This window comes from Salmo salar, chromosome ssa11 (assembly GCF_905237065.1).
Source record: "Salmo salar chromosome ssa11, Ssal_v3.1, whole genome shotgun sequence".
Taxonomy (NCBI): Eukaryota; Metazoa; Chordata; class Actinopteri; order Salmoniformes; family Salmonidae; genus Salmo; species Salmo salar.
The window spans coordinates 108,613,152-108,639,919 of record NC_059452.1 but is presented as its reverse complement, the minus strand read 5'-3'; the positions used below and the strand labels follow the sequence as shown (position 1 = coordinate 108,639,919).

Here is a 26,768-nt window from a genome sequence, read left to right as displayed (position 1 = left end):
CATCATAGTGTTTAGAGGCTAGAGAGGAAACACCATCATAGTGTTTAGAGGCTAGAGAGGAAACACCATCATAGCGTTTAGAGGCTAGAGAGAGGAAACACCATCATAGTGTTTAGAGGCTAGAGAGGAAACACCATCATAGTGTTTAGAGGCTAGAGAGAGGAAACACCATCATAGTGTTTAGAGGCTAGAGAGGAAACACCATCATAGTGTTTAGAGGCTAGAGAGAGGAAACACCATCATAGCGTTTAGAGGCTAGAGAGAGGAAACACCATCATAGTGTTTAGAGGCTAGAGAGAGGAAACACCATCATAGTGTTTAGAGGCTAGAGAGAGGAAACACCATCATAGTGTTTAGAGGCTAGAGAGAGGAAACACCATCATAGTGTTTAGAGGCTAGAGAGAGGAAACACCATCATAGTGTTTAGAGGCTAGAGAGGAAACACCATCATAGTGTTTAGAGGCTAGAGAGAGGAAACACCATCATAGTGTTTAGAGGCTAGAGAGAGGAAACACCATCATAGTGTTTAGAGGCTAGAGAGAGGAAACACCATCATAGTGTTTAGAGGCTAGAGAGAGGCTAAACAACCATTTCCTGTTGTGCTCCCATTTCCTGGCAAGGTGAGTAAGTGGTGTTACAACACAAATGTAATGTTTCAAAACGTCCCAGGATGATGTGTTTCAATACTCCAGCAAAGTTCACGTTTTCTCTCCTTCAGCTCCGTTGAAAATTAGTGTTTTGGTTGTTACCAAGCACTTCATTTCAACATTATAATACAATAACATGTTAAATGGGGTTTCGGGGGAAACCGACATATATACACATATACATATATGTATATATATTAGATAAAGATTACAGACATTTTTCTGAGACAAGAGGCGCCATTTCAGTTACAATCTGTATTTTTTTTTTAAATAGTTGCAATCATTAGCAGAAAGAAAGAGAGGCCCTTATCAATCTGCCAACACCCCTGGACCCAAAACGATATGCTCGCGTTCCGTATGAACGTTGGTGACATGAAAAATAGCAATTTACTTTCTTCACACTGTATTCGTGTTCATAAATTTAGGATATCTTCACGTCATAAGCCAAAGGTAAACAAATAACAACAACAACAACAAAATATGTAAACAAAACAACAGCATGTGAAACTGAACTCACTCATCGTCCGCTATTTGTTTCCCGTTGATGAGGTTCCTGCCAGTCGGAGCGTAGTCCCAGTTTATCTCTTGGATTCCAACGTAATACACCCTCTCCCGTCCCCGTCCTTCTCCCACCGGCAGCCCGGCGAGCAGCAGCAGCAGCAGTGCCGGGAACAGTGTCCTAAAGCCGAACATTGCTACTGCTTCTGTCCCGTTGGTTGAGCGGGGCTTTTTTTTGGTGTGTGAGTGGTTGGGGATTTCTGGATCAAGTGTTCGAGATAGAGAGACAGAGAGAAAACGTCCACATGCGCGGAGAATCGGGAAACACAGAGCTTATGAGACTCCGCTTGAGAAAGAGAACAGTCCCGCTATTCAGCTGAGTGTATGTGTGTGTGTGAGACGAGACTCTGGCGCCGGAGTCCTCTCTGTCTGCTGATAGTTGATAGGCTACGGATCCTTAGTGGCCAGTCTGGTCTCATAGACTAGACGTAACATATTAATTAAATCCGGGACACTGAATTTAGATTTTGGTTTGGTTACATAAAACAGAAGTTTAAGTAAGGCAAGTAATGTATTATTTATTTTTACCACCACGAAACTAGTTGAAATCGATAATCTAACCATGTCAAACATGAGGAAGTTGATCACAGTACATTTTTTTACTTTTAAAACTCGGACAAAACAGAGATGCTAGTTCTAGGTCCCAAGAAACAAAGAGATCTGCTGTTGGATCTGAAAATTCATCTTGATGGTTGTACTGTCGTCTCAAATAAAACTGTGAAGGACCTCAGCATTACTCGGCAGTGTAGCCTAGTGGTTAGAGCGTTGGACTAGTAACCGATAGGTTGCCGACAAGTTACAAATCTGTTGTTCTGCCCCCTGAACAAGGCTGTTATTAACCACTGTTCCTAGGGCTGTCATTGAAAATAAGAATTTGTTCTTAACTGACTTGCCTAGTTAAATAAATAAAACTCTGGACCCTGATCTCTCTTTTGACGAGCAGATCAAGGCTGTTTCAAGGACAGCGCTTTTTTCCATCTTCGTAACGTTGAATAAAAATCATAAACTTGTCCAAAAAAACGATGCAGAAAAATTTATCCATGCTTTTGTCACTTCTAGATTAGACTACTGCAATGCTCTACTCTTCGGCTACCTGGATAAAGCAATAAATAAACTTCGAGTTAGTGCTAAACACAGCTGCTAGAATCAAAACAAATTTGATCATATTACTCCAGTGCTAGCCTCCCTACACTGGCTTCCTGTTAAGGCTAGGACTGATTTCAAGGTTTTACTGCTAACCTACAAAGCATTACATGGGCTTGCTCCTATCTATCTCTCCGATTTGGTCCTGCTGTACATACCTACACGTACGCTACGGTCACAAGACGCAGGCCTCCTAATTGTCCCTAGAATTTCTAAGCGAACAGCTGGAGGTAGGGCTTTCTCCTATAGAGCTCCATTTTTATGGAATGGTCTGCCTACCCATGTGAGAGACGCAGACTCATTTTTTACATTTTAGTCATTAAGCTGACACTCTTATCCAGAGCAACCTACACTAGTGAATGCATACATTTCATTTCATACTGGCCACCCCGTGGGAATCGAACCCACAACCCTGGCGTTGCACACACCATGCTCTACCAACTGAGCCACAGGTCTCGACCTTTAAGTCTCCATTGAAGACTCATCTCTTCAGTAGGTCCTATGATTGAGTGTAGTATGTCCCAGGGGTGCGAAGGTGAACGGCAAGGCACCTGGAACGATGAACCCCCATTTGCTGTCTCTTCCTTGGCGGGCTCCCCTTTCTCCATCTAGTACTGAAACATAAGCTACAGCTAAAATGTGGTGAGTAGTTGGCTCAAAGAGACAGAGAGACAATAGTTGAACAGTTTTGAACAAGTTAATTTCTTCCAAAATGAAGGAGAAGCAAGAGAAGAGAGAGAGAGAGAGCTAGCTATATTTCATTCTCTCTCTCTCTTACTTAGCGAGCAAAGGCAGCTGGCTAATTTAGCCTACTCAAACACCCGTCTCAAACAGAGGGATGCTATGTTAGCTAGCTGGTTATAACAGAGGGATGCTATGTTAGCTAGCTGGTTATAACAGAGGGATGCTATGTTAGCTAGCTGGTTATAACAGAGGGATGCTATGTTAGCTAGCTGGTTATAACAGAGGGATGCTATGTTAGCTAGCTGACTATAGCTATCCAACACTGGAACTCTTCCAAGTCAAGGTGAGCTTCTGGTTTTATTAATTTATTGCCACTGTGGCCCGCCGGTGTAACTGCTAAACTGTTTGCTGACTGTACACTGTACTGCATGATTGTAGCGGGTTTACTAACGCGTTAGTTCTATTAGCTATGTTGACTATGAAGTTACTTTAGCTAATATGGTGACAACGATGTAGGCCGTGTGTAGCGGTTATGATATGAAGGCATGTCTTGGATTTAAAAAAAACTTTGCCTGGTCAAACAAAGTGAAGACAAAAGGAAAATGTGAGAGGAGGAGATCACGTAGATGCGAGAAGGAATTATACAACGAGAAAAGTGATCATGCTGTTTGTATGTGGCTGCTATGACAGTGATCATGCTGTTTGCATGTGGCTGCTATGACAGTGATCATGCTGTTTGCATGTGGCTGCTATGACAGTGATCATGCTGTTTGTATGTGGCTGCTATGAAAGGGATCATGCTGTTTGTAGGTGGCTGCTATGAAAGTGATCATGCTGTTTGTATGTGGCTGCTATGAAAGGAATCATGCTGTTTGTATGTGGCTGCTATGACAGGGATCATGCTGTTTGTATGTGGCTGCTATGAAAGGGATCATGCTGTTTGTATGTGGCTGCTATGAAAGGGATCATGATGTTTGTATGTGGCTGCTATGAAAGTGAACTGTGTTTGCATGTGATCAGGGGTGTATTCATTCCGCCGATTCTGTTGAAAAAAAAAAACGTTCCTTAAACGTAAGCAAACGGAACAAAACGGGGATAAACATACCTGAATTTTGTCCAATAGAAACTCTCGATTGCAACTGTCTAAAGAGTCCACCCTAGATCAGCTGGATGCAGGCCAGAGTGTGCAAGGCAGTATTGAATGTGTCACTGTCTGTCACCTTGATTTCTAAAAAAAAAAAAAAAAATGTTTCTCTCGACCTGTGTGGATCTACGTTGTAAACCTCCATTCATAGGCCGGGTTGTAGCAACCTCATGATGGGTACAGGGATAATTAGAGTATCATGCAGTATCCTAAACCCATCTCTGTTACATTGAACTGGGTGAATATGAATGACAGTATCCTAAACCCATCACTGTTACATTGAACTGGGTGAATATGAAGGACAGTATCCTAAACCCATCACTCTTACATTGAACTGGGTGAATATGAAGGACAGTATCCTAAACCCATCACTGTTACATTGAACTGGGTGAATATGAAGGACAGTATCCTAAACCCATCACTGTTACATTGAACTGGGTGAAGGACAGTATCCTAAACCCATCACTGTTACATTGAACTGGGTGAATATGAAGGACAGTATCCTAAACCCATCACTGTTATATTGAACTGGGTGAATATGAAGGACAGTATCCTAAACCCATCACTGTTACATTGAACTGGGTGAATATGAAGGACAGTAACCTAAACCCATCACTGTTACATTGAACTGGGTGAAGGACAGTATCCTAAACCCATCACTGTTACATTGAACTGGGTGAATATGAAGGACAGTATCCTAAACCCATCACTGTTACATTGAACTGGGTGAAGGACCAGTATCCTAAACCCATCACTGTTACATTGAACTGGGTGAATATGAAGGACAGTATCCTAAACCCATCACTGTTACATTGAACTGGGTGAATATGAAGGACAGTATCCTAAACCCATCACTGTTACATTGAACTGGGTGAATATGAATGACAGTATCCTAAACCCATCACTGTTACATTGAACTGGGTGAATATGAAGGACAGTATCCTAAACCCATCACTGTTACATTGAACTGGGTGAATATGAATGACAGTATCCTAAACCCATCACTGTTACATTGAACTGGGTGAATATGAAGGACAGTATCCTAAACCCATCACTGTTACATTGAACTGGGTGAATATGAAGGACAGTATCCTAAACCCATCACTGTTACATTGAACTGGGTGAAGGACAGTATCCTAAACCCATCACTGTTACATTGAACTGGGTGAAGTACCAGTATCCTAAACCCATCACTGTTACATTGAACTGGGTGAAGGACAGTATCCTAAACCCATCACTGTTACATTGAACTGGGTGAAGGACAGTATCCTAAACCCATCACTGTTACATTGAACTGGGTGAATATGAAGGACAGTAACCTAAACCCATCACTGTTACATTGAACTGGGTGAATGGAATATGAATGACAGTCATCCAATATGTGAAATAAATCATGCCTCTGTATTGAAAATAGGAGTAAGATAGTTCAAACAACGCTTCTCCCTGTATTGGATTTTGGTTAAATTGGTTACTTGCATGGGGCAACCTCTGTTTTGAAACCCTTGGACACACAGTCTACCATTCAGCAATACGTTTTTTATCACAGGGGACACATTTTATGACTCGTCATTGTGGGATGGACCTCTCTGTCTGTAAGATTCCTTTTTAGTTCATTTACAAAGCAATCTGACAGAAACTCCCTTCACGCGTAACTTCATTAATTAAGTTAAGAATCATAGTTAACCAGATTGCCTGACCGGTGGTCAATTAAACCACAGTTTATCTCAAATAAAAGGATGATTTTTAAAATAATCACTTGTCCCATTGTTCTCAGTTGTGATGCCAGAGTTAGACAGAACGTGCTAGTCATTTGTCCTCTTCGGTGCATTTAGAAGGATCACCAGCAAAGCCAGATAGAGCTTAAAAACTAGCTTGATTTATCTTTCTTATTGTACATCTGTTTCTTAATACTCTGGAAGATTGCGAGTCCGCTACTGAGTTAGTTTTCTTTGCTTTGGCCCGGGCCTGATTTCTCATCTGAATGAGTAATTGTTTTAAGCTCGTCGTAAAAGATGGGACCAAGGCACAGCGGGAATGTGTAAACTCATCTTCTTATTTATTGAGAAGAAAACGTGAACACAGAAAAACAAAATAACAAACAATGACGAAGACGCTGACAGTCCTGTAAAGGCACAACACTATAGCAGGAACAACTACCCACCAAAACCCCATGAAAAAACACCCCTACTAAATAGGACCTTCAATTAGAGGCAACGAGGAACAGCTGCCTCCAATTGAAGGTCAACCCAATAAACTAAGCATAGAAATAGAATAACTAGACACGGACATAGAAATAGACTAACATAGAACATTGCCCAACAAACCCCGAAACACAAACAAACCACGTCCTGACCAAACTACAATAACAAATAACCTCTTTACTGGTCAGGACGTGACAGTGATGGATAAGAGTGTGGGGGGATGTTTGATAATTGAGGGACGACCCTACTCCTAAAGGCTACTACTGGGTTTTGTAGTTTATATACCGCTGAGAAGTTCAACAGCAGATTTTACTTGATGGTCTCGTTAAAAACAAGTCTATATATTTTATTTTATTGAACGCAAAGGGGTTTAAAAGACAATGTTAAGCTGAAAGCTATTTTTCTATTTTGAAAAGAGCAAAAAAAGCCCATTGCACTTCATATACAGGAAACTCATTCGTGTGACGCTGACCCCACCTTCTGGCCAAACCAGTGGGGAGACAAAGCCCTGTTCAGTCATGACTCTAACCGGTCTGGAGATGTGGCCATAGGTTTCAACCGAATCCCTGGGAAGATAGTTACATTCAAAGCTGGTTGGCTGGCTGTTGTATTAACTGTTGAAGGATTCTTTTTAATTTTGTTGAATATTTATGGATACAATAAATTGTAAACCCAAACAAACTGTTGTTATTGAAAGTGACTGATGTTATTTTTGAAAAATAAGGATCTTTATCATACAGAGTTTATTTTGATTGGTGGGGATTTTTAATTTGACACCTGACGAATGGCTTGATAGGAGTCCTTTTAAATATAGTAATAAGCATTTAATACTACCATACTTGATTTCACTAATTCACTAAACACAACATGTAAAGTGTTGGTCCCATGTTTCATGGGGCTGAAATAAAAGATCCCAGAAATTTTCCATTCACACAAAAAGCGTATTTCTCTCAAATTTTGTTTCCACATTTGGAGTTGAGCATTTTTCATTTGCCAAGATAATCCATCCACCTGACAGGTGTGGCATATCAAGAAGATGATTAAACAGCATGATCATTACACAGGTGTACCTTGAGCTGGGGACAATAAAAGGCCACTCTGAAATGTGCAGTTTTGTCACAGAACACAATGCCACAAATGTTTCAAGTTTTGAAGGCGCGTGCAATTGACATGCTGACTGCAGGAATGTCCATCAGAGCTATTGCCAGATAATTGAATGTTCATTTCTCTACCATAAGCCACCTCCAACTTCGTTTTAGAGAATTTGGCAGTACGTCCAACCAGCCTCACAACTGCAGACCACGTATAACCACGCCAGCCAAAGACCTCCACATCCGGCTTCTTCACCTGTTGGGGGTCGTCTGAGACCAGCCACCTGGACAGCTGATTAAACTGTGGGGTTTGTACAACCGAAGAATTTCTGCACAAACTGTCAGAAACCGTCTCAGGGAAGCTCATCTGCGTGCTCGTTGTCCTCACCAGGGTCTTGACCTGACTGCAGTTTGACGTCGTAACCGACTTCAGTGGGTAAGTGCTCACCTTCGATGGCCACCGACACGCAGGAGAAGTGTGCTCTTCACGGATGAATTCCGATTTCAACTGTACCGGGCAGATAGCAGACAGCGTGTATGGTGTCGTGTGGGTGAGCGGTTTGCTGATGTCAGTGTTGTGAACAGAGTGCCCCATGGTGGTGGTGTGGTTATGGTATGGCATAAGCTACGGACAATGAAGACAATTGCATTTTATCGATGTCAATTTGAATGCACAGAGATGTCGTGACGAGATCCTGAGGCCCATTGTCGTGCCATTCATCCACCGCCATCACCTCATGTTTCAGCATGATAATGCACAACCCCATGTCGCAAGGATCTGTACACAATTCCTGGAAGCTGAAAATGTCCCAGTTCTTCCATGGACTGCATACTCACCAGACATGTCATCCAATGAGCATGTTTGGGATGCTCTGGATCAACATGTACAACAGTGTGTTCCAGTTCCCGCCAATATCCAGCAACTTCACACAGCCATTGGAGGGGAGTGGGACAACATTCCACAGGCCACAATTAACAGCCTGATCAACTCTATGTGAATCACACCAGATACTGACTGGTTTTCTGATCCACACACCTAAGTTTGTTTTTAAGCTATCTGTGACGAACAGATGCATATCTGTATTCCCAGTCATGTGAAATCCATAGATTTATAATACATTTATTTATTTATTTATTTATTTCAATAGACTGATTTCCTTATATGAACTGTACATCTTTGAAATTGTTGCATGTTAGCATTTATATTTTTGTTCAGCATAAAACCAAGAATAGGCAAAAGAGAGAATTTGAGGTGAAGTTTGGACATTAGTGAAGGACATTAGTGAATACTAAAAAATAGGACAGTAATATCTAATTTAACAGTTTACCGTCCAAGTCAGATGATTTATAGCTTAAAAAAGCATAAGGTGCCTATGTAAGATTTGGAGCTAGTTGGATAGAGGAAGTAGTTTAGAAGAGACAGGCGAGAATTCACATGATGTTGAATATACAGATCCCAGATTGATCTCTGAAGAAGTAGAAATTATTTTACACCAAACTGTATTCATCAGTTTATATATTACATTTATATTATTTGCTCTTTTGAGGAATCGTTTCACTTTCTTGAAAGTATAAAACCACATATCCCCAATATAAAGTTAGCATTTAAAGAGACCTGTGACTGAAATCAGCGTGAAAGAACTTGACATTAGTAAAATATCATTAGAGAAAGCACTAGGACAAGACGGATTGACAACTCATTTTAGGAATATATAAAATAAATATTGAACGCCTTAAAACAAATGTATAGAGGATAATGGTTTAATGCTCTGAAACAAGGATAACTCTTATATCTAAACCTGGTCTAAGGCTCTGAAACAGGTTTTATAGCTGGCCTCCTGATGCTCCCCCATCTCATTTGGGGTGGAAAGACATTACACTGTTTGTAAAGTAGTTTTACAGCTGGCCTCCACAGCAACCCCCGACTCTGGGCCACACAGCAACCCCCGACCCTGGGCCACACAGCAACCCCCCACCCTGGGCCACACAGCAACCCCCCACCCTGGGCCACACAGCAACCCCCGACCCTGGGCCACACAGCAACCCCCGACCCTGGGCCACACAGCAACCCCCGACTCTGGGCCACACAGCAACCCCCGACTCTGGGCCACACAGCAACCCCCGACCCTGGGCCACACAGCAACCCCCGACCCTGGGCCACACAGCAACCCCCGACCCTGGGCCACACAGCAACCCCCCGACCCTGGGCCACACAGCAACCCCCGACCCTGGGCCACACAGCAACCCCCGACCCTGGGCCACACAGCAACCCCCGACCCTGGGCCACACAGCAACCCCCGACCCTGGGCCACACAGCAACCCCCGACCCTGGGCCTCACAGCAACCCCCGACTCTGGGCCACACAGCAACCCCCCGACTCTGGGCCACACAGCAACCCCCGACTCTGGGCCACACAGCAACCCCCCGACTCTGGGCCACACAGCAACCCCCGACTCTGGGCCACACAGCAACCCCCGACTCTGGGCCACACAGCAACCCCCGACCCTGGGCCACACAGCAACCCCCGACCCTGGGCCACACAGCAACCCCCGACCCTGAGCCACACAGCAACCCCCGGCCCTGGGCCACACAGCAACCCCCGACTCTGGGCCCTAAATCCAGGTTTGCTCTCTCATCATCCTGGATGCCTTCAGCAAGCAGTCTCTTAATTAATCCCTTTCAGCTTTAGGTCTCGCATCAGACCCAGCTTCTGGACGTTGCATGGGTTGCCGAGCATCGAAAGCCAGTCCCCCCTTCATAGGCCTCTCATTTCACAGAGATTGTGAAAGACACAACAGACAGTAATGATGGGTGACAACCCGCTTATGTGCACGTCCGTCCGTTTCAGTAGACACCACAACCTTCCTTTTAGGCCTGCTGAAGGACTCCACAGTCATCCTGGTGACCGTTTTCGGGATAGGCCTTCATCAGCCATGGAAGCAGCGGATTGGTTGGATCACCCTGAACAGCCAAAGGGACTTGAACACCATTGGAGCGAAAAGGGTCAATAACAGGACATATCTTTATCTAGATATTTCCTGTTATCTGACATTTTATTAGATGTAAGGAGTAGAAATGCTCCAGATAAGCATGTCATTCATTTCCTACAGGGAGCTGGGATATTCTCCGTAATGGGACAGTTTCTACATGTATACCAATCAAGACTTCAGAAATCTCCCCGGCTACCGTACGAGTCCAGGGAGATATCTGGGGGGTGAGTTACATTCAAGACACGCACCTGACATATTTGTAGCCTATTCTAACGCTGGAAACAGGTGTATGTCAACATTCTGACATAGCTAAGCCTTTATACATAGGCAGAAATGTATCCTATCCGTCCGTAGTGATTACCTGATCATTTATTTATCCATATTTTTTAAAGGATCATTTCAAAAGATATCCTTACATGATATTTACATTGATATTTACATGATATGTAATATTCATCCTCTTATGTCTGACGGAAAAAAAATGGGTGTCACGGCTGTCGAAAGGAACGGACCAAAGTGCAGCGTGTGTTTCGTTCCACATATTTATTTAATCCGTGAAACTATGCAATACATCAATTAAACTGAAAACAACAAACCGTGACGCAGAGGAGAAACAAAAACACTACTCACAAATAATCACCCACAAAAACAGGTGGGACAAACATCAGCTTAAATAGGACCTCCAATTAGAGACAACGACGACCAGCTGCCTCTAAATTGGAGATCATACCAAACAAAACCAACATAGAAATACAAAACTAGAAACTGAACATAGAAATAAAAAACATAACCAAACACCCCCTGTCACGCCCTGACCTACTCTACCATAGAAAATAACCTCTTACTATGGTCAGGATGTGACAATGGGCAAAATCCGAGTCATTAAATGTCTTAAAATATTTTACCTGTTCAGGCGCCAAAAATCATTGTGCTTCATCACATGAAGATGACATATCTGAGTATACAATTATCACCATAATAGCTAACGTCAACAGTCAACATAGCTACTATGTTGGGCTCCCGAGTGGCGCAGCAGCCTAGGCACTGCATCTCAGCGCTAGAGGCGTCACTACAGACACCCTGGTTCAAATCCGGGTTGTATCACAACCAGTCCCATAGGGCGGCGCACAATTGGCCCAGCGTCGTGTGGGTTTGGCCGGTGTAGGCCGTCATTGTAAATAAGAATGATATAATTTAAAAAAAATACTAGAAATAACGCGTTAGTGTACCTGGTACAATCATGCAGTACAGTGTACAGTCAATAAATTAGTAAAACCTGGTGGCAATAAATTAGTAAAACCAAAAGCTTGCCTTGGCTTGGAAGAGTTCCAGTGTTGGATAGCCATTGCCAGCTAGCTCAAATATCATCTGCAGCTAGCTACATTCACTAGCTCTCTGGCTTCTCCTTCATTTTTGAAGAAATTAATTTGTTAACTGTTCAACTACTGTCTTTCTCTCTCTTTGAGTCAACTACTCATCACATGTTATGCACTGCAGTGCTAGCTAGCTGTAGCTTATGCTTTCAGTTCTAGATTCATTCTCTGATCCTTTGATTGGGTGGACAACATGTCAATTCATGCTGCAAGAGCTCTGATAGGTTGGAGGACATCCTCTGGAAGTTGTCATAATTACTGTGTACATCTATGGAAGGGGGTGAGAACCAAGAGCCTCCTAGGTTTTGTATTTAAGTCAATGTACCCAGAGGAGGACGGAAGCTAGCTGTCCTCCGGCTACACCATTGTGCTACCCTACAGAGTGCTGTTGAAGCTACTGTAGACCTTCATTGCAAAACAATGTGTTTTAATGACTTATTTGGTGAATATATTTAGTATAGTTTCATCTAAAAAGGATGGTCCTCCCCTTCTTCCTCTGAGGAGCCTCTACTGACCAGCGCATGGTAGCAGACCTATTGGTGCCGTGGTGGTACCAGCTGTAGGGAGAAGAGCTGTCCTGTCATCTGAGGGAACCCAGGTAGCCGCGGTGATGGTGGGATTGGTAGCCGAGGTGGTGGTGGGATTGGTAGCCGGGGTGATGGTGGGATTGGTAGCCGGGGTGATGGTGGGATTGGTAGCCGAGGTGGTGGTGGGATTGGTAGCCGAGGTGGTGGTGGGATTGGTAGCCGAGGTGGTGGTGGGATTGGTAGCCGAGGTGGTGGTGGGATTGGTAGCCGAGGTGGTGGTGGGATTGGTAGCCGAGGTGGTGGTGGGATTGGTAGCCGAGGTGGTGGTGGGATTGGTAGCCGGGGTGGTGGTCGTGGGATTGGTAGCTGAGGTGGTGTTATTGGTAGCCGAGGTGGTGGTGGGATTGGTAGCCGAGGTGATGGTGGGATTGGTAGCCGAGGTGGTGGTGGGATTGGTAGCCGAGGTGGTGGTGGTGGGATTGGTAGCTGAGGTGGTGTTATTGGTAGCCGAGGTGGTGGTGGGATTGGTAGCCGAGGTGGTGGTGGGATTGGTAGCTGAGGTGGTGTTATTGGTAGCCGAGGTGGTGGTGGGATTGGTAGCCGAGGTGGTGGTGGGATTGGTAACTGAGGTGGTGTTATTGGTAGCCGAGGTGGTGGTGGGATTGGTAGCCGAGGTGGTGGGATTGGTAGCCGAGGTGGTGGTGGGATTGGTAGCCGAGGTGGTGGTGGGATTGGTAGCCGAGGTGGTGGTGGGATTGGTAGCCGAGGTGGTGGTGGGATTGGTAGCCGAGGTGGTGGTGGGATTGGTAGCCGAGGTGGTGGTGGGATTGGTAGCCGAGGTGGTGGTGGGATTGGTAGCCGGGGTGATGGTGGGATTGGTAGCTGAGGTGGTGGTGGGATTGGTAGCCGAGGTGATGGTGGGATTGGTAGCCGAGGTGGTGGTGGGATTGGTAGCCGAGGTGATGGTGGGATTGGTAGCCGAGGTGATGGTGGGATTGGTAGCCGAGGTGGTGGTGGGATTGGTAGCCGAGGTGGTGGTGGGATTGGTAGCCGAGGTGGTGGTGGGATTGGTAGCCGTGGTGATGGTGGGATTGGTAGCCGAGGTGGTGGTGGTGGGATTGGTAGCCGAGGTGGTGGTGGTGGGATTGGTAGCCGTGGTGATGGTGGTGGGATTGGTAGCCGTGGTGATGGTGGTGGGATTGGTAGCTGAGGTGGTGTTATTGGTAGCCGAGGTGGTGGTGGGATTGGTAGCCGAGGTGGTGGGATTGGTAGCCGAGGTGGTGGTGGGATTGGTAGCTGAGGTGGTGGTGGGATTGGTAGCCGAGGTGGTGGTGGGATTGGTAGCCGAGGTGGTGGTGGGATTGGTAGCCGAGGTGGTGGTGGGATTGGTAGCCGAGGTGGTGGTGGGATTGGTAGCCGGGGTGATGGTGGGATTGGTAGCCGAGGTGATGGTGGGATTGGTAGCCGAGGTGATGGTGGGATTGGTAGCCGAGGTGGTCGTGGGATTGGTAACTGAGGTGGTGGGATTGGTAGCCGAGGTGGTGGTGGGATTGGTAGCCGAGGTGGTGGTGGGATTGGTAGCCGAGGTGGTGGTGGGATTGGTAGCCGTGGTGATGGTGGGATTGGTAGCCGAGGTGGTGGTGGTGGGATTGGTAGCCGAGGTGGTGGTGGTGGGATTGGTAGCCGTGGTGATGGTGGTGGGATTGGTAGCCGTGGTGATGGTGGGATTGGTAGCCGAGGTGGTGGTGGGATTGGTAGCCGGGGTGGTGGTCGTGGGATTGGTAGCCGAGGTGGTGGTGGGATTGGTAGCCGTGGTGATGGTGGGATTGGTAGCCGAGGTGGTGGTGGGATTGGTAGCCGAGGTGGTGGTGGTGGGATTGGTAGCCGAGGTGGTGGTGGGATTGGTAACCCGAGGTGGTGGTGGGATTGGTAGCCGAGGTGGTGGTGGGATTGGTAACCGAGGTGGTGGTGGGATTGGTAACCGAGGTGGTGGTGGGATTGGTAGCCGAGGTGGTGGTGGGATTGGTAGCCGTGGTGGTGGTGAGATTGGTAGCCGAGGTGATGGTAGGATTGGTAGCCGAGGTGGTGGTGGGATTGGTAGCCGAGGTGGTGGTGGGATTGGTAGCCGAGGTGGTGGGATTGGTAGCTGAGGTGGTGTTATTGGTAGCTGTGGTGATGGTGGGATTGGTAGCCGAGGTGATGGTGGGATTGGTAGCCGTGGTGATGGTGGGATTGGTAGCCGAGGTGGTGGTGGGATTGGTAGCCGAGGTGGTGGTGGGATTGGTAGCTGAGGTGGTGGTGGGATTGGTAGCCGAGGTGGTGGTGGTGGGATTGGTAGCCGTGGTGATGGTGGTGGGATTGGTAGCCGTGGTGATGGTGGTGGGATTGGTAGCTGAGGTGGTGTTATTGGTAGCCGAGGTGGTGGTGGGATTGGTAGCCGAGGTGGTGGGATTGGTAGCCGAGGTGGTGGTGGGATTGGTAGCTGAGGTGGTGGTGGGATTGGTAGCCGAGGTGGTGGTGGGATTGGTAGCCGAGGTGGTGGTGGGATTGGTAGCCGAGGTGGTGGTGGGATTGGTAGCCGAGGTGGTGGTGGGATTGATAGCCGGGGTGATGGTGGGATTGGTAGCCGAGGTGGTGGTGGGATTGGTAGCCGAGGTGATGGTGGGATTGGTAGCCGAGGTGATGGTGGGATTGGTAGCCGAGGTGGTCGTGGGATTGGTAACTGAGGTGGTGGGATTGGTAGCCGAGGTGGTGGTGGGATTGGTAGCCGAGGTGGTGGTGGGATTGGTAGCCGAGGTGGTGGTGGGATTGGTAGCCGTGGTGGTGGTGGTGGGATTGGTAGCCGTGGTGATGGTGGTGGGATTGGTAGCCGTGGTGATGGTGGGATTGGTAGCCGAGGTGGTGGTGGGATTGGTAGCCGGGGTGGTGGTCGTGGGATTGGTAGCCGAGGTGGTGGTGGGATTGGTAGCCGTGGTGATGGTGGGATTGGTAGCCGAGGTGGTGGTGGGATTGGTAGCCGAGGTGGTGGTGGTGGGATTGGTAGCCGAGGTGGTGGTGGGATTGGTAACCGAGGTGGTGGTGGGATTGGTAGCCGAGGTGGTGGTGGGATTGGTAACCGAGGTGGTGGTGGGATTGGTAACCGAGGTGGTGGTGGGATTGGTAGCCGAGGTGGTGGTGGGATTGGTAGCCGTGGTGGTGGTGAGATTGGTAGCCGAGGTGATGGTAGGATTGGTAGCCGAGGTGGTGGTGGGATTGGTAGCCGAGGTGGTGGTGGGATTGGTAGCCGAGGTGGTGGGATTGGTAGCTGAGGTGGTGTTATTGGTAGCTGTGGTGATGGTGGGATTGGTAGCTGAGGTGATGGTGGGATTGGTAGCCGTGGTGATGGTGGGATTGGTAGCCGAGGTGGTGGTGGGATTGGTAGCTGAGGTGGTGGTGGGATTGGTAGCTGAGGTGGTGGTGGGATTGGTAGCCGAGGTGGTGGTGGGATTGGTAGCCGAGGTGGTGGTGGGATTGGTAGCCGAGGTGGTGGTGGGATTGGTAGCCGAGGTGGTGGTGGGATTGATAGCCGGGGTGATGGTGGGATTGGTAGCCGAGGTGGTGGTGGGATTGGTAGCCGAGGTGATGGTGGGATTGGTAGCCGAGGTGATGGTGGGATTGGTAGCCGAGGTGGTCGTGGGATTGGTAACTGAGGTGGTGGGATTGGTAGCCGAGGTGGTGGTGGGATTGGTAGCCGAGGTGGTGGTGGGATTGGTAGCCGAGGTGGTGGTGGGATTGGTAGCCGTGGTGGTGGTGGTGGGATTGGTAGCCGTGGTGATGGTGGTGGGATTGGTAGCCGTGGTGATGGTGGGATTGGTAGCCGAGGTGGTGGTGGGATTGGTAGCCGGGGTGGTGGTCGTGGGATTGGTAGCCGAGGTGGTGGTGGGATTGGTAGCCGTGGTGATGGTGGGATTGGTAGCCGAGGTGGTGGTGGGATTGGTAGCCGAGGTGGTGGTGGTGGGATTGGTAGCCGAGGTGGTGGTGGGATTGGTAACCGAGGTGGTGGTGGGATTGGTAGCCGAGGTGGTGGTGGGATTGGTAACCGAGGTGGTGGTGGGATTGGTAACCGAGGTGGTGGTGGGATTGGTAGCCGAGGTGGTGGTGGGATTGGTAGCCGTGGTGGTGGTGAGATTGGTAGCCGAGGTGATGGTAGGATTGGTAGCCGAGGTGGTGGTGGGATTGGTAGCCGAGGTGGTGGTGGGATTGGTAGCCGAGGTGGTGGGATTGGTAGCTGAGGTGGTGTTATTGGTAGCTGTGGTGATGGTGGGATTGGTAGCCGAGGTGATGGTGGGATTGGTAGCCGTGGTGATGGTGGGATTGGTAGCCGAGGTGGTGGTGGGATTGGTAGCCGAGGTGGTGGTGGGATTGGTAGCTGAGGTGGTGGTGGGATTGGTAGCCGAGGTGGTGGTGGTGGGATTGGTAGCCGTGGTGATGGTGGTGGGATTGGTAGCCGTGGTGATGGTGGTGGGATTGGTAGCTGAGGTGGTGTTATTGGTAGCCGAGGTGGTGGTGGGATTGGTAGCCGAGGTGGTGGGATTGGTAGCCGAGGTGGTGGTGGGATTGGTAGCTGAGGTGGTGGTGGGATTGGTAGCCGAGGTGGTGGTGGGATTGGTAGCCGAGGTGGTGGTGGGATTGGTAGCCGAGGTGGTGGTGGGATTGGTAGCCGAGGTGGTGGTGGGATTGATAGCCGGGGTGATGGTGGGATTGGTAGCCGAGGTGGTGGTGGGATTGGTAGCCGAGGTGATGGTGGGATTGGTAGCCGAGGTGATGGTGGGATTGGTAGCCGAGGTGGTCGTGGGATTGGTAACTGAGGTGGTGGGATTGGTAGCCGAGGTGGTGGTGGGATTGGTAGCCGAGGTGGTGGTGGGATTGGTAGCCGAGGTGGTGGTGGGATTGGTAGCCGTGGTGGTGGTGGTGGGATTGGTAGCCGTGGTGATGGTGGTGGGATTGGTAGCCGTGGTGATGGTGGGATTGGTAGCCGAGGTGGTGGTGGGATTGGTAGCCGGGGTGGTGGTCGTGGGATTGGTAGCCGAGGTGGTGGTGGGATTGGTAGCCGTGGTGATGGTGGGATTGGTAGCCGAGGTGGTGGTGGGATTGGTAGCCGAGGTGGTGGTGGTGGGATTGGTAGCCGAGGTGGTGGTGGGATTGGTAACCGAGGTGGTGGTGGGATTGGTAGCCGAGGTGGTGGTGGGATTGGTAACCGAGGTGGTGGTGGGATTGGTAACCGAGGTGGTGGTGGGATTGGTAGCCGAGGTGGTGGTGGGATTGGTAGCCGTGGTGGTGGTGAGATTGGTAGCCGAGGTGATGGTAGGATTGGTAGCCGAGGTGGTGGTGGGATTGGTAGCCGAGGTGGTGGTGGGATTGGTAGCCGAGGTGGTGGGATTGGTAGCTGAGGTGGTGTTATTGGTAGCTGTGGTGATGGTGGGATTGGTAGCTGAGGTGATGGTGGGATTGGTAGCCGTGGTGATGGTGGGATTGGTAGCCGAGGTGGTGGTGGGATTGGTAGCTGAGGTGGTGGTGGGATTGGTAGCTGAGGTGGTGGTGGGATTGGTAGCCGAGGTGGTGGTGGGATTGGTAGCCGAGGTGGTGGTGGGATTGGTAGCCGAGGTGGTGGTGGGATTGGTAGCCGAGGTGGTGGTGGGATTGATAGCCGGGGTGATGGTGGGATTGGTAGCCGAGGTGGTGGTGGGATTGGTAGCCGAGGTGATGGTGGGATTGGTAGCCGAGGTGATGGTGGGATTGGTAGCCGAGGTGGTCGTGGGATTGGTAACTGAGGTGGTGGGATTGGTAGCCGAGGTGGTGGTGGGATTGGTAGCCGAGGTGGTGGTGGGATTGGTAGCCGAGGTGGTGGTGGGATTGGTAGCCGTGGTGGTGGTGGTGGGATTGGTAGCCGTGGTGATGGTGGTGGGATTGGTAGCCGTGGTGATGGTGGGATTGGTAGCCGAGGTGGTGGTGGGATTGGTAGCCGGGGTGGTGGTCGTGGGATTGGTAGCCGAGGTGGTGGTGGGATTGGTAGCCGTGGTGATGGTGGGATTGGTAGCCGAGGTGGTGGTGGGATTGGTAGCCGAGGTGGTGGTGGTGGGATTGGTAGCCGAGGTGGTGGTGGGATTGGTAACCGAGGTGGTGGTGGGATTGGTAGCCGAGGTGGTGGTGGGATTGGTAACCGAGGTGGTGGTGGGATTGGTAACCGAGGTGGTGGTGGGATTGGTAGCCGAGGTGGTGGTGGGATTGGTAGCCGTGGTGGTGGTGAGATTGGTAGCCGAGGTGATGGTAGGATTGGTAGCCGAGGTGGTGGTGGGATTGGTAGCCGAGGTGGTGGTGGGATTGGTAGCCGAGGTGGTGGGATTGGTAGCTGAGGTGGTGTTATTGGTAGCTGTGGTGATGGTGGGATTGGTAGCTGAGGTGATGGTGGGATTGGTAGCCGTGGTGATGGTGGGATTGGTAGCCGAGGTGGTGGTGGGATTGGTAGCTGAGGTGGTGGTGGGATTGGTAGCTGAGGTGGTGGTGGGATTGGTAGCCGAGGTGGTGGTGGGATTGGTAGCCGAGGTGGTGGTGGGATTGGTAGCCGAGGTGGTGGTGGGATTGGTAGCCGAGGTGGTGGTGGGATTGATAGCCGGGGTGATGGTGGGATTGGTAGCCGAGGTGGTGGTGGGATTGGTAGCCGAGGTGATGGTGGGATTGGTAGCCGAGGTGATGGTGGGATTGGTAGCCGAGGTGGTCGTGGGATTGGTAACTGAGGTGGTGGGATTGGTAGCCGAGGTGGTGGTGGGATTGGTAGCCGAGGTGGTGGTGGGATTGGTAGCCGAGGTGGTGGTGGGATTGGTAGCCGTGGTGGTGGTGGTGGGATTGGTAGCCGTGGTGATGGTGGTGGGATTGGTAGCCGTGGTGATGGTGGGATTGGTAGCCGAGGTGGTGGTGGGATTGGTAGCCGGGGTGGTGGTCGTGGGATTGGTAGCCGAGGTGGTGGTGGGATTGGTAGCCGTGGTGATGGTGGGATTGGTAGCCGAGGTGGTGGTGGGATTGGTAGCCGAGGTGGTGGTGGTGGGATTGGTAGCCGAGGTGGTGGTGGGATTGGTAACCGAGGTGGTGGTGGGATTGGTAGCCGAGGTGGTGGTGGGATTGGTAACCAAGGTGGTGGTGGGATTGGTAACCGAGGTGGTGGTGGGATTGGTAGCCGAGGTGGTGGTGGGATTGGTAGCCGTGGTGGTGGTGAGATTGGTAGCCGAGGTGATGGTAGGATTGGTAGCCGAGGTGGTGGTGGGATTGGTAGCCGAGGTGGTGGTGGGATTGGTAGCCGAGGTGGTGGGATTGGTAGCTGAGGTGGTGTTATTGGTAGCTGTGGTGATGGTGGGATTGGTAGCCGAGGTGATGGTGGGATTGGTAGCCGTGGTGATGGTGGGATTGGTAGCCGAGGTGGTGGTGGGATTGGTAGCTGAGGTGGTGGTGGGATTGGTAGCTGAGGTGGTGGTGGGATTGGTAGCTGAGGTGGTGGTGGGATTGGTAGCCGAGGTGGTGGTGGGATTGGTAGCCGAGGTGGTGGTGGGATTGGTAGCCGAGGTGGTGGTGGGATTGGTAGCTGAGGTGGTGGTGGGATTGGTAGCTGAGGTGGTGGTGGGATTAGTAGCCGAGGTGATGGTGGGATTGGTAGCCGAGGTGGTGGTGGGATTGGTAGCTGAGGTGGTGTTGGCATCGGTTAAATGCATCGGTTAAAATGCCCTAATCTATAGGAACATAGATCTATAGGAGCATAGATTAGGTTACTTATTGCAGACAATACCCTCAGAGCTCACAGAAAGGCTATATAAATACATTTGATTTGATTTGATTTGATTTAAAGGAACATAGATCAGGTTACTTGCGTTCAATACACTTCTATTTATCTGGGATATAATACCATTTCCATGTCCTCTGTAGGTTATTATGACAGGGAGGACTGGATCACTACCAAACCGAGACTGTCATTCTCAGTTCTCTATGTGGATGGAGATAATCCTCTGTTGTTAGGGTGAATACCATATATTGGAAGAATGTTGGTTGCTCCCACAGCAAGTCAAAAGTGTTACGAAAGGAGACATTCCTGTCTCTGCAGAGTTTCTTCGGGAATTTGTTTAGGGCAGCGGCTGTAATGTTGCGAACCCCTTCTATACTACGGCAGGGGTCTAGAGGTGACTGTTCTCTTCCCTGTGCAAACAAGGCTGTTGTTGTCCTTCTTCGTTTCCTCAGATTGCCAAAAGCAAAATGTCATTAAATCCAACGTGAGTGACAATGGTGCCAATATTAGAGTAATTTGCTAGAACTGTGGGCAGGAAGGGGTTGATGTGTTGGACACGGGCACCTGGTTGACAGTGGACCTTGGTTGGACCCAGGTCGCAGGCAGACCAAAATCTCTCACCATTGAGCTGCCCACGACGATGGTGGTCGTGATGGAATCATATTTGTATACATTGTTTGTTTGTATCAAATGCAAAGACATTGGCAACTTTGTTCTGAAGTTTTCGGTGGTCACAGAGAAAGACCCACGGCTAATTCCTATGGCCAGCTGGCGAGTGGAGTTAGCCATTCAAGACGTGATTTGCTTCTCTGGTGTGTCTCTGACCACTATACGCCCCCAGCAGACTGGTTGTGTATCTTTGGCGTGAAGCCTCCACTCAAAGGGCAGCTCTATGCCCCTAGGCAAGCCATCTAGCCATGACTTCATTTGAAAAGACAACAGCAAGGAATTTCTCTCAAATTAGGCCTGCCAACTTCCTGCCAACTTCCTGCTAACCACAGGAAGACAGTGGCTGCAAGCTGTTTTTGTTGTTTCTGTAAGCCTAAATGTGATTTTAATTTTATTTATTTGCCAATTTAAAAACAAAACAACGACAGAGGACAAAATTGATTTGAAAATAATCAAAGATGACATAAAATAGAGATACATTTGATAATGTAGTTTAGGTCGATTTTAGGTAATGTATTAAATATGCTCATTAATAGACTACATTTTTGTCATTGATTTTATATACAGTGGGAAGAGAAAGTATGCGAACCCTTTAGAATGACCTGGATTTCTGCATAAAATTGCTCATAAAATGTGATCTGATCTTCATCTAAAGTCACAACAGTAGACAAACACAGTCTGCTTAAACTAATAACACACAAACAATTATAATTTTTCATGTCTTTATTGAACATTCACAGTGCAGGTTGGAAAAGGTATGTGAACCCTCTCTTTATGATCTATAAATAGTCACTTTACTGCTACCTACATGTACAGTTGTGGCCAAAAGCTTTGTGAATGACACAAATATACATTTTCACAAAGTCTGCTGCCTCAGTTTGTATGATGGCAATTTGCATATACTCCAGAATGTTATGAAGAGTGATCAGATGAATTGCAATTCATTGCAAAGTCCCTCTTTGCCATGAAAACACTGCATTTCACCCCTGCCACAAAAGGACCAGCTGACATCATGTCAGTGATTCTCTCGTTAACACAGGTGTGAGTGTTGACGGGGACAAGGCTGGAGATCACTATGTCATGCTGATTGTGTTCAAATAACAGACTGGAAGCTTCAAAAGGAAGCTGGTGCTTGGAATCATTGTTCTTCCTCTGTCATCCATGGTTACCTGCAAGGAAATACATGCCGTCATCATTGCTTTGCACAAAAAGGGCTTCACAGGCAAGGATATTGCTGCCAGTAAGATTGCACTTAAATCAACCATTTATCGGATCATCAAGAACTTCAAGGACAGCGGTTCAATTGTTGTGAAGAAGGCTTCAGGGCGCCCAAGAAAGTCCGGCAAGCGCCAGGACCGTCTCCTAAAGTTGATTCAGCTGCGGGATCAGGGCACCACCAGTACAGAGCTTGCTCAGGAATGGCAGCAGGCAGGTGTGAGTGCATCTGCACGCACAGTGAGGCGAAGACTTTTGGAGGATGGCCTGGTGTCAAGAAGGGCAGCAAAGAAGCCACTTCTCTCCAGGAAAAAAACATCAGGGACAGACTGATATTCTGCAAAAGGTACAGGGATTGGACTGCTTAGGACTGGGGTAAAGTCATTTTCTCTGATGAATCCCCTTTCCGATTGTTTGGGGCATCTGGAAAAATGCTTGTCTGGAGAAGACAAGGTGAGCGCTACCATCAGTCCTGTGTCATGCCAACAGTAAAGCATCCTGAGACCATTCATGTGTGGGGTTGCTTCTCAGCCAAGGGAGTGGGCTCACTCACAATTTTGCCTAAGAACACAGCCATGAATAAAGAATGGTACCAACACATCCTCCGAGAGCAACTTCTCCCAACCATCCAGGAACAGTTTGGTGAAAAACAATGCCTTTTCCAGCATGATAGAGCACCTTGCCATAAGGCAAAAGTGATAACTAAGTGGCTCGGGGAACAAAACCTCGATATTTTGGGTCCATGGCCAGGAAACTCCCCAGACCTTAATCCCATTGAGAACTTGTGGTCAATCCTCAAGAGGCGGGTGGATAAACAAAAACCCACAAATTCTGACAAACTCCAAGCATTGATTATGCAAGAATGGGCTGCCATCAGTCAGGATGTGGCCTAGAAGTTAATTGACAGCATGGAGGCTATATACAGGGTACAGGTATACCCTGTATATAGCCTCCACATTGACTCTGTACCGTAATACCCTGTATATAGCCTCCACATTGACTCCGTACCGGTACCCCCTGTATATAGCCTCCAAATTGACTCTGTACCGGTACCTCCTGTATATAGCCTCCACATTGACTCTGTACCGTAATACCCTGTATATAGCCTCCACATTGACTCTGTACCGGTACCCCCTGTATATAGCCTCCACATTGACTCTGTACCGGTACCCCCTGTATATAGCTTCCACATTGACTCTGTACCGGTACCCCCTGTATATAGCCTCCACATTGACTCTGTACCGGTACCCCCTGTATATAGCCTCCACATTGACTCTGTACCGGTATACCCTGTATATAGCCTCCACATTGACTCTGTACCGGTACCCCCTGTATATAGCCTCCACATTGACTCTGTACCGTAATACCCTGTATATAGCCTCCACATTGACTCCGTACCGGTACCCCCTGTATATAGCCTCCAAATTGACTCTGTACCGGTACCTCCTGTATATAGCCTCCACATTGACTCTGTACCGTAATACCCTGTATATAGCCTCCACATTGACTCTGTACCGGTACCCCCTGTATATAGCCTCCACATTGACTCTGTACCGGTACCCCCTGTATATAGCTTCCACATTGACTCTGTACCGGTACCCCCTGTATATAGCCTCCACATTGACTCTGTACCGGCACCCCCTGTATATAGCCTCCACATTGACTCTGTACCGGTACCCCCTGTATATAGCCTCCATATTGACTCTGTACCAGTACCCCCTGTATATAGCCTCCACATTGACTCTGTACCGGTACCCCCTGTATATAGCCTCCACATTGACTCTGTACCGGTACCCCCTGTATATAGCCTCCACATTGACTCTGTACCGGTACCCCCTGTATATAGCCTCCACATTGACTCTGTAGCAGTACCTCCTGTATATAGCCTCCACATTGACTCTGTACCGGTACCCCCTGTATATAGCTTCCACATTGACTCTGTACTGGTACCCCCTGTATATAGCCTCCACATTGACTCTGTACCGGTACCCCCTGTATATAGCCTCCACATTGACTCTGTACCGGTACCCCCTGTATATAGCCTCCATATTGACTCTGTACCAGTACCCCCTGTATATAGCCTCCACATTGACTCTGTACCGGTACCCCCTGTATATAGCCTCCACATTGACTCTGTACCGGTACCCCCTGTATATAGCCTCCACATTGACTCTGTACCGGTACCCCCTGTATATAGCCTCCACATTGACTCTGTACCGTAATACCCTGTATATAGCCTCCACATTGAATCTGTACCAGTACCCCCTGTATATAGCCTCCACATTGACTCTGTACCGTAATACCCTGTATATAGCCTCCACATTGACTCTGTACCGGTACCCCCTGTATATAGCCTCCACATTGACTCTGTACCGGTACCCCCTGTATATAGCCTCCACATTGACTCTGTACCGGTACCCCCTGTATATAGCCTCCACATTGACTCTGTACCGGTACCCCCTGTATATAGCCTCCACATTGACTCTGTACCGGTACCCCCCTGTATATAGCCTCCACATTGACTCTGTACCGGTACCCCCTGTATATAGCCTCCACATTGACTCTGTACCGGTACCCCCTGTATATAGCCTCCACATTGACTCTGTACCGGTACCCCCTGTATATAGCCTCCACATTGACTCTGTACCGGTACCCCCTGTATATAGCCTCCACATTGACTCTGTACCGGTACCCCCTGTATATAGCCTCCATATTGACTCTGTACTGGTACCCCCTGTATATAGCCTCCACATTGACTCTGTACCGGTACCCCCTGTATATAGCCTCCACATTGACTCTGTACCAGTACCCCCTGTATATAGCCTCCACATTGACTCTGTACCGGTACCCCCTGTATATAGCCTCCACATTGACTCTGTACCTATACCTGTATATAGCCTCCACATTGACTCTGTACCGGTACCCCCTGTATATAGCCTCCACATTGACTCTGTACCGGTACCCCCTGTATATAGCCTCCACATTGACTCTGTACCGGTACCCCCCTGTATATAGCCTCCACATTGACTCTGTACCGGTACCCCCTGTATATAGCCTCCACATTGACTCTGTACTGGTACCCCCTGTATATAGCCTCCACATTGACTCTGTACCGGTACCCCCCTGTATATAGCCTCCACATTGACTCTGTACCGGTACCCCCCTGTATATAGCCTCCACATTGACTCTGTACCGGTACCCCCTGTATATAGCCTCCACATTGACTCTGTACCGGTACCCCCTGTATATAGCCTCCACATTGACTCTGTACCGGTACCCCCTGTATATAGCCTCCACATTGACTCTGTACCGGTACCCCCTGTATATAGCCTCCACATTGACTCTGTACCGGTACCTCCTGTATATAGCCTCCACATTGACTCTGTACCGGTACCCCCTGTATATAGCCTCCACATTGACTCTGTACCGGTACCCCCTGTATATAGCCTCCACATTGACTCTGTACCGGTACCCCCTGTATATAGCCTCCACATTGACTCTGTACCGGTACCCCCTGTATATAGCCTCCACATTGACTCTGTACCGGTACCCCCTGTATATAGCCTCCACATTGACTCTGTACCGGTACCCCCTGTATATAGCCTCCACATTGACTCTGTACCGGTACCCCCTGTATATAGCCTCCACATTGACTCTGTACCGGTACCCCCCTGTATATAGCCTCCACATTGACTCTGTACCGGTACCCCCCTGTATATAGCCTCCACTTTGACTCTGTACCGGTACCCCCCTGTATATAGCCTCCACATTGACTCTGTACCGGTACCCCCTGTATATAGCCTCCACATTGACTCTGTACCGGTACCCCCTGTATATAGCCTCCACATTGACTCTGTACCGGTACCCCCTGTATATAGCCTCCACATTGACTCTGTACCGGTACCCCCTGTATATAGCCTCCACATTGACTCTGTACCGGTACCCCCTGTATATAGCCTCCATATTGACTCTGTACTGGTACCCCCTGTATATAGCCTCCACATTGACTCTGTACCGGTACCCCCTGTATATAGCCTCCACATTGACTCTGTACCAGTACCCCCTGTATATAGCCTCCACATTGACTCTGTACCGGTACCCCCCTGTATATAGCCTCCACATTGACTCTGTACCTATACCTGTATATAGCCTCCACATTGACTCTGTACCGGTACCCCCTGTATATAGCCTCCACATTGACTCTGTACCGGTACCCCCTGTATATAGCCTCCACATTGACTCTGTACCGGTACCCCCCTGTATATAGCCTCCACATTGACTCTGTACCGGTACCCCCTGTATATAGCCTCCACATTGACTCTGTACTGGTACCCCCTGTATATAGCCTCCACATTGACTCTGTACCGGTACCCCCTGTATATAGCCTCCACATTGACTCTGTACCGGTACCCCCCTGTAAATAGCCTCCACATTGACTCTGTACCGGTACCTCCTGTATATAGCCTCCACATTGACTCTGTACCGGTACCCCCTGTATATAGCCTTCGTGTTGACTCTGTACCGGTACCCCCTGTATATAGCCTCCACATTGACTCTGTACCGGTACCCCCGGTATATAGCCTCCACATTGACTCTGTACCAGTACCTCCTGTATATAGCCTCCACATTGACTCTGTACGGTACCCCCTGTATATAGCCTCCACATTGACTCTGTACCGGTACCCCCTGTATATAGCCTCCACATTGACTCTGTACCGG

General features: G+C 49.0%; 2 protein-coding genes across 2 annotated transcripts in view; both read right to left on the bottom strand.

Moving 5' to 3' along the window:
- Positions 1 to 1,580, bottom strand: part of LOC106563910 (ferroxidase HEPHL1) — an 80,830-nt gene extending 79,250 nt beyond the window's left edge. Inside the window, exon 1 of the mRNA XM_045690272.1 lies at positions 1,165 to 1,580. Within this exon, the coding sequence (XP_045546228.1) occupies positions 1,165 to 1,340 (176 nt within the window). The 5' untranslated portion in view covers positions 1,341 to 1,580. The remainder of the gene's footprint in view (positions 1 to 1,164) is intronic.
- An 8,756-nt stretch (positions 1,581 to 10,336) lies between these two features.
- LOC123725120 (mucin-2-like) lies at positions 10,337 to 20,097 on the bottom strand. The gene is made up of 7 exons (XM_045688918.1): positions 19,642 to 20,097; positions 18,487 to 19,218; positions 16,726 to 17,256; positions 14,890 to 15,825; positions 13,637 to 13,757; positions 12,936 to 13,459; positions 10,337 to 10,429 (listed from the first exon to the last, which is right to left on the bottom strand). The coding sequence occupies exons 1-7, from the start codon at positions 20,095 to 20,097 to the stop codon at positions 10,337 to 10,339; spliced, it is 3,393 nt and encodes a 1,130-aa protein (XP_045544874.1).
- Between the last annotated feature and the right edge of the window lie 6,671 nt (positions 20,098 to 26,768).